The 13,688-nt window shown below is 36.9% G+C and overlaps 1 protein-coding gene across 1 annotated transcript in view; it reads right to left on the reverse strand.

Moving 5' to 3' along the window:
- Positions 1 to 681: 681 nt before the first annotated feature.
- PNPT1 (polyribonucleotide nucleotidyltransferase 1) overlaps positions 682 to 13,688 on the reverse strand; it is a 52,329-nt gene continuing 39,322 nt past the window's right edge. Inside the window, exons 19-28 of the mRNA XM_037047951.1 lie at positions 13,415 to 13,521; positions 12,900 to 12,971; positions 12,748 to 12,811; positions 12,248 to 12,331; positions 11,847 to 11,930; positions 10,834 to 10,940; positions 10,698 to 10,753; positions 9,615 to 9,693; positions 3,552 to 3,599; positions 682 to 978 (exon numbers count right to left, since the gene is read on the reverse strand). Of these exons, the coding sequence (XP_036903846.1) occupies positions 820 to 978; positions 3,552 to 3,599; positions 9,615 to 9,693; positions 10,698 to 10,753; positions 10,834 to 10,940; positions 11,847 to 11,930; positions 12,248 to 12,331; positions 12,748 to 12,811; positions 12,900 to 12,971; positions 13,415 to 13,521 (860 nt within the window). The 3' untranslated portion in view covers positions 682 to 819. The remainder of the gene's footprint in view (positions 979 to 3,551; positions 3,600 to 9,614; positions 9,694 to 10,697; positions 10,754 to 10,833; positions 10,941 to 11,846; positions 11,931 to 12,247; positions 12,332 to 12,747; positions 12,812 to 12,899; positions 12,972 to 13,414; positions 13,522 to 13,688) is intronic.

The following is a 13,688-nucleotide window of genomic DNA, read 5'->3' on the forward strand; positions in this document are numbered from 1 at the left end:
GTATTTTGAACTGTGCATGTGAAAGGCTGGCTGCCTCCAGTCTGTCTGCCTCCCGTCCTGGGTCGGTCGGACTGAAAGGTCTTTCCAGCCTGACCCCACTCCACCTTTGACTCCGCCCCTCTTACTGGTCTGGCTGAGTGGTTTGTTGTTGTCGGACTTCTGTACAGTTCAGTTTTCACTGCTTTGGCTGCATTTGTTTCTAAAATTCCGCTGTCTTTAAATTTAGTTGTGGGAGGGGGCACAGTGTTTCCACCTATGCCTCCATTTTGGCCGGAAGTCCCAATTTATAGTATTAACTGTACTACATTTATAGTTTTATGACCAATTTGGAAGGCAAAATATCCTTAAGAACATCAAATGAGCTCCCTCAACTCCTTGCTATATCTGGTAACTGGATTAAGAAACAGGCACTGGCTTTGAATATGACAAGTTCCAGCCTGTGAAATATTTGTAGGCAAGTAAAATTGGGCAAAGATGTGAGCCATAAGATGACCAAGAGTAAATATGTGGGAAGAGATACATTATAGTAATATATGTGATCTATTATTTCTAAGTTTTCAGATGTTTCAGAATTATAGGAAATAAAAGGTAGTAATATTCTCTAAGATGTATAAATGGTTTACTTTTAATATTTGATTTGTAATATAAATAAGGAAATATAGATTATTCTTGAAATAAAAAAATAGCACATGTACAATAAGCATTTTAATATAAATCATAATGTATTTATAGTTACATATAAATCTATACATTAGAAGATACTACTGAAATTTTGTTCTACAGATTATCACTCTAGAGTTAATTCTCCTTAAAAATATATCATGGGGAAGAATTAGATGATGACTGTGAAACAGATTCTCCCATTACAATACTACTTCTGTCACTTAGAGTTTTGACAACGGTTGTAGCTGGAGACTGCAGCACTTTGCGAGAAAGCCTCATTCTTCCATCAGCTGGATCACGTCCAAAGTATTTCACCTGTGTTAAACAAATTTAAGTTACTGCACATTGACCGACATCCAAGTTAAAAGATATTTAAAGTTATATGGTACAAATAAGGCACTGATTACTGTTTTTACTTGTTCATTGAAAGCATAGCTCAGTGCTAAGTGAGGGTATATGCAGACCCTATCTATATATAGGGTCTGGCAGAAGTAACACCTTTTCTTAAAGTGGTATAGCATAGTATAAATGGACGTGTTGTCTTAGCAACCTTAGTAATCTTTGTGTTCCAGGTTCCCCAAAGTAAAATTGCCCATCAACTGACAAGGGAACAGCAAGTGAGAGCAGTGAAACTATACTATCAAAACCAGTGCAATGGAGCAGCAAACACTTGTTTGTTACGTGAAGAATTTGGCATATGACTCGTACAGAGTGGTAACATCACAAGTCTGATCAGCAAGTTTGAGGCAAACATTTATTTTATTTTATTTATTTATTTTTAGAGTGGAAGGGAAGGAGAGAAGGAGAGAAATATCAATGTATGGTTGCCTCTCGTGAGTCCCCTGCCGGGAACTGGCTTGCAACCCAGGCATGTGCCCTGACTGGGAATCGAACCACAATCGTGTGGTTCACAGGCCTGCGCTCAATCCACTGAGCTACACCAGCCAGGGCCGAGGCAAACATTTTTGTGCATAATGCCAAAAGATCACAAAGACAAGTTTTAGCGATGACAGAAGAAAAGGCTACTGAATTACAGGCATCACTGTTACAAAGACCTCAAAAATCCAGTAAGCATCTGTCAGGGGAACTCAGTATTAGTGACAGAAGTGTTTGAAGGTTGCTGGACAACTTACATGATGGGGATTCAGACAGAAGGGTAGAATTGTGTGAAAGATCTTTGGTCAAATTATGTGAGGATGAGAACTTTCCAAGGTATGGTAGTTGGATGAGACTACATTCAAATTGAAGAGTCATATCAGTAGCCATAATTGTGTGCATTGGAACAGTGTGAATCCATACATTATTTTAGAGAAACATAAACTTACCAGGGGTAACAGTGTGGGTGGCAGTATCAGTCACAGGTATTATTGGACCAGTGTTCTTTGATGGTAATGTTGATCAGAATAATTACCTACATGTCCTAAAAACAGAATTGGGGCCTAGAATTGAACATGATGACTTCCAGCAGGACAGCACACTACGTGTGTTGAGTGTCAGAGAATGGCTAGGGATGCATTTTGAAGGGAGATGGATAGGGCCATGAGAGCCACTGGAGTAGCCAGCTCAATCCCCAGACCTAACTCTGCCTGATTTCTTTTTGTGGAGTGTCCTTAAAGATCTTGTGTACAAGACTGAACCCTGCAACACTGATGAACTGAAAGACAGAATTTGGAACAAATTCACTGATGATATTACTGTAGAATTATATTGTAAGGCTTGCTTAGTGTAGTTGGTAGGGTATGTGAATGTCTTATATGAGAAAGCTATTCGAACATCTCACCTAAAATGTCATATGGTGTGCTTGAGTGTGATATTGTCATGTTATAGAATTACATGCTTATGATTTTGTAATACAAGGTTTGGTACAGATTACCAACTCATAAAAAAGGGGTGTTATTTGTGCCAGACCCTGTATATAATTTGCTTAAGTAGTGATTATAAAAAAGGAAGAGATATGGGCATTATTTGTCTAATTATAATAGTTTGTTAGACTTATCTGTGCCTTCTTACTCTCTCCAGGGCTGGTCCCTATACTGGAACAACAGTGATAACAGTGAAAGTCATAGTGAATAATTCTAGACCAAGGCTTTCTGAGCCTAATTGTGCTACAAACTGTACAGGCTTATACTTAGGTCACTCAGTCTACTGCTCAAAGGATTATCAGACTGGAGGTCACTTGGCTTGACCTTAGACAATGAAAGGGAGAAATGTGGCAGTTTTTAAATCCCTTATGATGTTAAACCAAACCAAACCAAACTATTCTTATACAGAGATATTATGTCTTAGTTCTCACCTTTCCCAATAAGCTACTTGAAGAATGAGATTATGGACTGGGAATAAATCATAAGTCATAGTTACTCAGATCATAGGTATTAGGCATAATTGGAACAAAATGTAGTATGGCCAAAAAACACCCATGCCAGCATAAGTTCTTTCACCTACTTGTAAAGACTATAAAAGGTCAATTTTGTTATTCTAGAACTGAACAACATGGCTTTTATCAAACTCAAAAACTTTTAGCCCCAAGCAGAGTAAAAGCAATCAGAGTCTCAACTCCTTAAATATGACATTTAAGACCTTCAACAAAGTTATATTTGTCAGGGCTGTCATGTCCTGTCTCTAAATCACTGATTCTGCATAGCCATCATTGACCTGCTCATGTATTTTTAAAAGCTCTAAGGGGGACTATTATTCTAACTAAATGGGAAGGTCCTTGAGAAGAATTGTCTTAAATCCTTAATGTTTAAGCAACTCCAAGGTTAAAGAAGCAGCACAGCATAAAAATAACATAAATCACAGATGTTGATTGGATTGATTCAGTTTTTTGAAATAATTGAAGATTCAAGTATAATTTACAATGCTAAGGCTAAAAGGTTGAATACAGGTACCTGAATTGTTTGGCCAACTTCTAATCCTAGGGCAGTGGGATGTTGAATCTGAAAGAGAACATGTTGAATCTATTAGTTGTCATGCATAATAACTTAATATCTATGATAGTATACATTTTTTTCCCCAAGTGGAAAATAGTTTTATTGGTTTTTCTGATTATAAAATCATAATTATAAAGACTTAAAATAATACAGGAGTATTCAGATGATAGTGATAATCACCTAAAACCCTTCTACTTATAAACTATTATTAACATTCCAGCCTTTTTAAATGCCTCCTTATTTAGTGTCTGTACTGCATTTGGAAAAATGGAGCTTTCTGAGCTTGTTGTTTTGCTCAATATGTTGAGCAAATTTTATGTTAATAAATGAAAAATTACAGTTGAGTATTCAAATGATACAATTTATACAACCAGCCCCCTATATATGGTCCCTTAATTTGTTTTAAATTCCAGTGTTGCAAATATTAATAATTGGTAACTATAAGTGAAAGGTACATGGCTGTTTAATATATTTTTCAAAATAAAAAGTTGAGAAAAAGATAAATTGCAGTGTTGACAATGATTATGTATTCATCTACGCTAATTGTCCTCTCAGAACAAAGACCTATGTGGAACTCCTAGGTCCAAAGGTACTTGCACACATTTAGCAAATACCTTCCAAAGTCTGTCCCAATTTACATTCCTGTCAACAGTGTGTGAAAATGTCCATTTCTTATGCACTTCTCGGCCACACAGGGAATTTTCAACTGTGGTGGATAAAAATTCAGGAGGGATGTCTTGGGAACAAGGAGTGTCATTCCCACACTAGGCCCCTCACCCCAGGGTTCCAGTGCTAGGAAGATATGTCCCCATAACTTCTGGCTGTTCACCAGCAGGGTTTGAGTTGGTAAAGGAATTACTGGAATCCCAAGTTGTTTCTCTAAAAGGGCCTGCACACTCTTACTCAGATTCTCCCTTTGAGCTGTAGCACTAGGGTAGCAGCCTGAAAGGCACCAGTGGCTTACAAGGAGGAACTGAAGTGTCTGGCATCAGGGAAAGATCTGGGGGGCAGCTTTCTTCCAGATGGAAAGGTGGGCAGAGGCCACTATTCCTTTTCTGAGCCTTCCCCTCAAAGAGCCACAGAACCAGCAGGCAGGGGTCATACATGAGGCTCTACATGGTTGGCTCCACCATGATGAATCTCTGAGGCTCTGCCACACCAAATTTTGGGCCTACCCAAGCTGTTAACAATGGCACTTCCATATGAATGCCTGGTCTGGGCTCTGGCTTCACATCTTACTAAATCCTCTCAAACAAGCAATGGCTAGTCAGTGAGCCCAAAGCTCCTATACTTCTGGATAAGCAGTCCCAGGCCTAGCACAAATAGCAGCCATTTGTAAATTACTTGGTAGCACATGCTGGATGGCCCCAGGCAAAACACAGATGGTGGCTGAACCTGGCCTACACCCCCTGAGAAACCCCAGACCTTGTGCAACCAGTGGACAGCTACAGACCATGTCAGAACACCACCACCCTGCCCCTGCACAGCTGATCCTCCACAGAAGCTGGAGGCTGATGGTCAGTAGTCACAGCCACTTCTTGCAACTGACTGGCCTGGGTAAATCCTCCCATTGACCTGCCAACAGCATTCAAGGCTCAACTATAAGAAGCGGGTGTACTCAGCCCACATGAAGGGTGAACCTTGGTGAAAGGGGAGGCTGTGCCACGGGACTCTACAGGACACCTACTACATTAGGCCATACTACCAAGACACAGAGTCAAAGCAGCTCTATCTAATATATAGAAACAAACACAGGGGTGCTGCCAAAATGAGACAAACAAATATGGCTCATATGAGAGAAACCCCCCCCCACAAAATTCCAGAAAGAGAACTAAACAAAATGGAGACAAGCAAGCTACTAGATACCAAGTTCAAAAACTGGTTATAAGGATGCTCAAGGAACTTAGTGAGGACCTCAGCAGCATAAAAAAGATCCAGGCAGAAATGAAGGATATACTAATGTAAATAAAGAACATTTTACAGGAGTCAATAGTAGAATGAATGAAGCCAAGAATCAAATCAATGTATATGGAACAGAAGGAAACAAAAAACAACGTATCAGAACAAGAAGGAAAAAATTCTAAAAAGCAAGGATAGTGTTAAGGAGCCTCTGGGACAACTATAAACATGTCAACATTCACACCCTAGGGGTGCCAGAAGGAGAAGAAAAAGAGCAAGAAATTGGAAATCTACCTGAAAGAATAATGAAAGAAACCTTCCCTAATTTGGTGAAGGAAATAGACATGCAAGTCCAGGAAGCAAAGAGAGTCCCAAACAAGATGGATGCAAACAGGTTCACACAAAGACAAATCATAATTAAAATGCAAAAGGCCCTGGCTGGTGTGGCTCATTGGACTGAGTGCTAACTTGTGAAACAAAAGGTCGCTAGTTCGATTCTGAGTCAGGGCACATGCCTGGCTTGTGGGCCAGATCCCCAGTTTGTGGTAAGTGAGAGGCAACTAATCACACACAATGATGTTTCTTTCCTTTTCTTTCTCCCTCCCTCCCCCTCTCTCTGAAAATAAATAAAATCTAAAATGCCAAAGGTTAAAGATGAAGAGATATCTTTTTAAAGATTTTATTCATTTATTTTTGGTGTGAGGGAAAGGGAGGAGAAAGAGAGGAGAGAAACATCGATTTGAGTGCCTCTCACATGCCCCCAACTGGGGTCCTGGCCCACAACCGAGGCATGTTCCCCAAACAACCTTTTGGCTCACAGGCTGGTGCTTAATCCATTGAACCACACCAGTCAGTGTAAGGGAGAACCTTAAAAGCAGAAAGAGGAAAATAGTTAATTCCCCAAAAGGTGAGTCCCCATAAGACTGTCAACTGATTGCTCCAAAGAAACTTTGCTGGCTAGAAGGGACTGGCAAGAAATATTCAAAGTCATCAGTGACAGGGACTTATGCCAAGACTGGTCTACCCAGCAAAGGTATCATTTAGAATTCAAGGGCAGATAAAGACCTCCCTAGTCAAGAAAAATTAATAAAGGGGTTTATCATCACCAAACCATTAGTATATGAAATATTAAAGGGACTCATTTAAGAAAAAGATCAAAACTATGAACATGAAATAGCAAAAAACATACCTATCAACAATGGAATCAAAAAAGAAAACTAAGCAAACAAGATAAACAGACACAATCATGGATGTGGAAAGCTTTTTGAAGGTTGCCACAAGGTTGGGGGTTTAGAGGAATGGGTGAATAGGTTAGGGGATTAAGCAGTATAACCTGTAGGCAGAGAATAGCTATGGGGATGTAAAATACAGTATATGAAATGGAGTAGCTACAGAACTTATGTGCATGACCCATAAAATGCACATAAACAAAGGTATGGGGACAGCCCGAGGGAGTGGGAGGTGCTGGGTGGTTGGGGCAACAGTGTAATCTGAAAAAACTGGGACAACTGTAACAGTGTAATCAATAAAATATAATTTAAAACAAAGAATGTGTTGGTTGGCTTTTAGAAAAATGATGTCTGTCCATGTTCTTTGCTCATTTTCTTAGTGATACTCATGTTTTTTCCTGACCTACATAAGCCCTTTGTAAATATGAAACTCTTTATATGTTACAAGCACTTTTTCTTTAAATTGTTGCTTGTCTTTCAAACTTATGGTAATTTTGACATATAGTTAAAAAATCAGGAGGCCTAATTTTACCAATTTATTTACATTTTTGGATTTGCTGTGCTGAGAAATAGTTTACTGGTTCCAAGATTATTAAAATATTCTAGTCCTCCCTCAATAGTCACCCATGACCCAATTTTCTTTTTCTTTCATTGCCTTATTTATTTTTTACATTTAGCTTCTTGATGTAGATGGGATTTTGGGTTAAAAAGAGTGGAGAATCTGCTTTATGATAACCAGCTGTATCAATACAATTTATTGAATAATCAATGATTTTTCCCTGCCTGAAAATACAATGCTTATGTTTAGCATGTATTTTTTAAAAACAAAATATTTATTTATTTATTTAAAAAAATATTTTATTGGCTATGCCATTACAGTTGTCCCATTCCTCCCCTTCACTCCTCCACCCTGCACACCCCTCCCCTACTATTCTCCCCTCCTTAGTTTATAACCACGTGTCACAAGTTCTTTAGATTCCGTATTTCCCATAGTATTCCTGCCCTCCCCCCTATTTTCTACCTACTGTCTATGCTATTCTCTGCACCTTCTCCCCCCTTCTCCTCCTCCTCCTCCCACTCCCCTGTTGCTAACCCTCCATGTGATCTCCATTTCTATGATTCTGCTCCCGATCTAGCTGTCCTCTTGGCTTGCTTTTGTTTTAGGTGTGGTTGTTATTATCTGTGAGTTTGCTGTCCTTTCACTGTTCATATTTTTATCTTCTTTTTCTTAGAGAAGTCCCTTTAACCTTTCATATAATAAGGGCTTGGTAATGATGAACTCCTTGAACTTGACCTTATCTGAGAAGCACTTTATCTGTCCTTCCATTCTAAATGAAAGCTTTGCTGGATAGAGCAATCTTGGCTGTAGGTCCTTGGCTTTCATGATTTGGAATACATCTTTCCAGCCCATTCTGGCCTGTAAGGTCTCTTTTGAGAAATCAGCTGACAGTCTGATGGGAACTCCTTTGTAGGTGACTGTCCCGTTATCTCTTGCTGCTTCTAGGATTCTCTCCTTCATTTTCATCTTGGCTAATGTAATTATGATGTGTCTTGGTGTGTTCTGTCTTGGGTCCAACTTCTTTGGAACTCTCTAAGCTTCCTGGATTTCCCGAAAGTCTGTTTCCTTTTCCAGACTGGGGAAGTTCTCCTTTATTATTTGTTCAAATAAGTTTTCCACTGCCCTGGCTGGTGTAGCTCAGTGGATTGAGTACGGGCCTGCAAACCCCACGATCACGGTTCGATTCCCAGTCAGGGCACATGCCTGGGTTGCAGGCCAGTTCCCAGCAGGGGACGCAGGAGAGGCAACCGTACATTGATATTTCTCTCTCCTTCTCTCCTTCCCTTCCCCTCTAAAGATAAATAAATAAAATCTTTAAAAAAAAAGTTTTCCACTCGTGGCTGTTCCTCTTCCCCTTCTGGTACCCCTATAATTGGGATGTTGGAACGTTTAAAGATGTCCTGGTTTTTTTTTTTGCTTGGAATTCTTGTTTTTTCCTTCTTTTCTGTTTGGTTGTTTCTTCCTTCTCGTCCACTCCCTTGATTTGAGTCCCAGTTTCCTTTCCATCACTATTGGTTTCCTGTGCATTTCCCTTCATTTCAATTAGTTTAGCCTTCACTTGTTCCTCTAATTTGTGATTAAAATCAACCAGTTTTGTGAGCATCCTGATCACCAGGAGATAACTTGGTTTATTTCTTTTCTTTTTTTCCTGTTTCATGGATTGTCTATTTCTGGGCTAGTAACACACTATTTGACTCTCTATAGGTTTTTTTTTTAAAGATTTTATGTATGTATGTATGTATGTATGTATCTTTAGAGGGGAGGGAGAGAGGGAGAGAAACATCAATGTATGGTTGCCTTTCGTGCATCCCCTGCTGGGAGTTGGCTTGCAGGGAACCAGCCTGCAACCCAGGCATGTGCCCTGACTGGGAATTGAACCTCGGACTCTCTATAGTTTTACATTTTACTATATCGTAAAAGAGACACTTACTATTCCCCTGCCTCCATAGTTTTCCTGAATATTTTCCTATTACACCTATGAATTATAACAAAGATTAAATTTAAAAACCTCTTAAGAATGATCTTGCCCTCATAATTGGCTGGTCACAAAAATTGGGTAAACAGAGTTTTAACTATTTTAAGCAACTGTCATGTGTTAACTCTAGATGTCATTCTGGCAAAACACGTTCAAGGGTGTTTCTATTTCATCATGGAAAGAGAAGCAAATTATCTGTGGTAAACAATGTAAAACCTTTTTTAGCAGCATCTTTATCATTTTTGGTTTTCTAAATGAGGTAAGTAATAGACACAGTGTACAGTTTTCATCAACCTAGGAAATTTTACCAATTATTTTAAGGCAGTTTTAAAAAGCAAATGTCCTAAAATTTTTTTTACCTTTCGCTGATCAAGTTGTGAGTTATGAAGTAGTACCGGAGTCATATTTGGATATAGTTTAACCATTACTCCAATGTCTCTAAAAAAAGGAAATAGGCCTGGTTAAAACATTATATATCTATATATCTACTTACTGATAATCAAACTGTGATTACATTACACGAGAGAACAAAATGAAAAAAAAATCTCTCCAGTATATGATTTTTTTCTTTCTTTTTTCTCTAGTTTTATTGAGATATAATTGACATGTAACACTGTATAAGTTTAAGGTGTATAACATAATGAATTGGTACATGTTTCTATAACTATAAAAAGTTATGATTATCTAAAAGGGATACTTACGTTTCTCAACTGAAAATATACCCTGTATTTAAATATTTGTGTATCAGAGAACAGAGAAGAGATAATAGAAAATGTGCAGTGAAAGGTTTTTAGAATATATATTCTTTTGCTGTACTTCATAGTATTTCCAGGAAAATTTGAGATGACAAAGAATTTAAGATTTACCATCAACCTATTAAATAGTGACTTAAGAAAGGGGGGGGTAGATAAACTGGGATACTTATTTAAACATTTCTCTTATATTCTATAATCTACAATAAGCTATTCCATTTTCTAATTTAATCGCTTGTGACATTAAATCATCCCACTGCCTTTTATTGTTCATTTCAAATTTCTTTGACTATTCATACTAGATTAAATTTCTCTTTTTAATCCAATTCTTCCATCTGGTAAAACAAAATGTGCTATATAGGCATTAAATACAGAAAGAAAGAAAAAGGAAATATTGTTAGGTCTGTTTTGGGTTTGTGAACTGTTTACTGGGAAAATTAAAAAGATGAGAAATCTGACTAAACAATACAGACAGAAGAATCTATTAATATAATTATAATCACAGAACCATGTTACTGAAATCTACAAACTAGTGTAGAAAATATCTTGAAATAATTAATTATATGGTAACTGATGTATAATCTAAACATAATTTCCAAGTAAATAAAGCAAACATATATGAAGTTAACATGGTTTTAATACACATTCTGTTAAAAAAATCCGCACAGTATACTCACTACTTGATATTACCTGATTTCAGTTATTGTGGCGGTATATACTGCTCCAAATTCTAATTGCTGCTCTTGCTGTAAGTGGAAAATAAGCCATAAGATTCATTAAGAAAACAACAAAAAGAAAAGACAACTGTTATAAGATCTATACTTACATCATCTTTGCAGATTTCAGTAATGAAGTCTTTTGCTTCATGCATAGCACTGGGTGTTGGTGCAAATACAGAAAATGTTTCTTCATCTACCTGACTAATGGTTACACCTTTTAAAAAGATAATTTCACAAAAGTTAACTTGGTTGTTCCAGTGGAGACTATTCTTGAAAGTAGTATGTGCAGAGGAGAGTGACCTGGAAGCAGCTGGCCAGAGTTGTGTTATGTTTAACTGATGCTTTAGGAATGAAGGGACTCACCAACAAATACAACTGCACCCCTCTTGTGTACCCAACACTGTGCCAGCCAATGTCCCGACCTGTTTCTTGCAGGCCTGTTTCTTCCCGACCTGTTTTTTTAGGCCCATCATTTGGTGGAATAACACATGTTAAGTTCTACTTTTGAAGGGTTTAGTTTTGCTCTTTTAATTGAGTAGAAACTATACTAGAACTCTTTCCTTACCCATCTTCTTTTTCCCTCTTATCTATTAGAGTGGTGAACAGGTGGATGAGGGATGAAATCACACCAGTTTCTCCATCCGAACTGACTAATGTGATTCTGCCTCTCTCTCTCAATTACCTCAAAGCTGGTCAGTACTAGGTAACCCAAAGACCGCTTCCAGAAAAAAACAAATTAAAAGCATACTATTCCTACACATACTCTTTAAATAAAAGAGTAAATAAAACTATGTGAAAAATCGCCGAAGTAACTGTTAAGAGAAAATCAAAATTCCTCTAAGGTAAAAAACTAAATATTTTTCTAAATGTTCAGTTTTAAATTGTTGCAAAAAAAACCCTGAGGAATTCTAGGTCATCCTTGGATATAGCTAAGGATGATCATTTGCTAATTTATTCATAGGTATACAGAAAATTTGCAGTAAAGACATGTCTGTTATATCCTTCTCTTTGTCCTTCTCTCATTTACCAAACGTGTATTTTTGGAGCAACACCACAGAAGTGAAATGGCAAACTCACATGGCCCAGCATTAAATAAACCCCAGCTTCAGGCAACACTTACCTGTTTCAGCCTGAAGTTTTTTTAAATTATATCCACCTGGTCCAACAAATTTTGCTCGTTTTGATAATGGAACCTGAACAGTTTCTGAAATGTAGTACAGACAAAAATATAAATAACTCAAGTACATAGATGAATCTACAACATGTCCTGGCCACTTTTGTTTTTTGTTTGGCCTAGACACATGTAAAAATATTTCAGTATGAAATAGAAAAACAATTTGTGTTTCTTGACTAAAATTACTATAAGTTCTAATGTGAAAAATTTCCCCCCAAATTTAAAGTATTTAATAAAAGTATTTAAAATAGTTTTGTATGGAGTTAAAAAATAATGAAAAACAGTAATATACTTTCAGTATTAATGTTTACCTTATCATGAAATCAGTAGTAATCTTAATGTATTACCTACAACAGGTCCATTTTCTTTTCTAGATGCCCGAGGTTTTGAAATAATTTTGTTCATAATCTGTAGTATCTCCTTCTTTGCCACTAGGAGATATTAAAAAACACAATTAAAATAATAACTGCATTAAATAAAGAGGATCAGATATAGCAGCAATATTATTAGTTTTTATGGCAGAAAATTCAAACTCTTTAGCTTAATAATCAAAGCTCTTCACACTCTAGTTTCCTTGATAATCCTACTCATAGTTCCTTTTCCATAAATCCTATTTTGGAGAGTTACTTAATTTGTAAAAAATGAATGTTCACTGGTCTCCGACTTTGGTGGTTAGTCATATGCCTAATAATACTTCTTGATCTAGGGTGTTGCATGAACAATTTCATTTCCTAAAACAGTATTTTATAATAAGCCTATTTTTTGTAATAAGCCTACTAAGAATTATAGTTCTATTAACAAACTAGACAATGGTAAAAGGAGAATGCGGAACACTGTCTTGGCTTACCTGAGGCTTGCTGAATGGCCTCCATTACAATTTTTAATGGTATTCCAGGTAATTTAATATCAGCCTAATAAGAAAAAGTCAAAAAATTATATAAATGTTGTTTCATGACATTATTAAATAATATAAAAATGAAACAATGAGTTTAAAAATACCTGTAATGCAGTTATTCCCTTATTAGTGCCAGCTATTTTGAAATCCATGTCACCGTTGTAATCTTCAATTCCCTTAAGGAATTTAAGAAATTATAATATAGTTTTAAACAAAACCAAAATGTATTCATCATCATTGTAGAGGAATTAAAAAAATTCCTTTAGAAGTAACCTCTAAGGTAACACACATTTTCTATATTAACTGCTGCCAATTTGTGGCTTTTTAAGTTAGAAATATTTCATCAGAAAAGTCACCATTTTTAGATCATGTTTCCCCCCAAATGCATAAGGATTACTTTATAGTCATCCTAAAGTGAGATATATTATAGATACTTATACTGTTATATATATATTTTTTAATTCACATCCTATTAAATCCGAGGAGTATATGCAGAGGAGGAGAGTAAGAACAAGAGCCTCTATCTTTTGAGTCCTAGTACCATTCTTCTAAGCACAGGATGCTTGTAAAGTACGTGTAATCTTCACCATTAAATATTTGAAAGTGTGAATATACTTGCCAGAATATCTGTCAGCAAACGATAATCTTCTATTTCATCCTTGTCAGGACTATTTTTGGTGACCAATCCTATTGCCACACCCGCAACAGCAGATGAAATAGGAACCCCTATAATTGAGAGAGAGAACTTCTGTGTGAATAGACAAAGAACTTCGTGTGATGTATACACCAGCCTAACACATGTATTTACCATGCTTTTGACATTTATTTTAATGTATGTGGATGGTATTTTAAATTGACAGTCACTAAAACTAGGTTGAAATGGTCTTAATAAG

This window comes from Sturnira hondurensis, unplaced genomic scaffold (assembly GCF_014824575.4).
Source record: "Sturnira hondurensis isolate 20B ecotype Veracruz unplaced genomic scaffold, ASM1482457v3 Scaffold0006413, whole genome shotgun sequence".
Taxonomy (NCBI): domain Eukaryota; kingdom Metazoa; phylum Chordata; class Mammalia; order Chiroptera; family Phyllostomidae; genus Sturnira; species Sturnira hondurensis.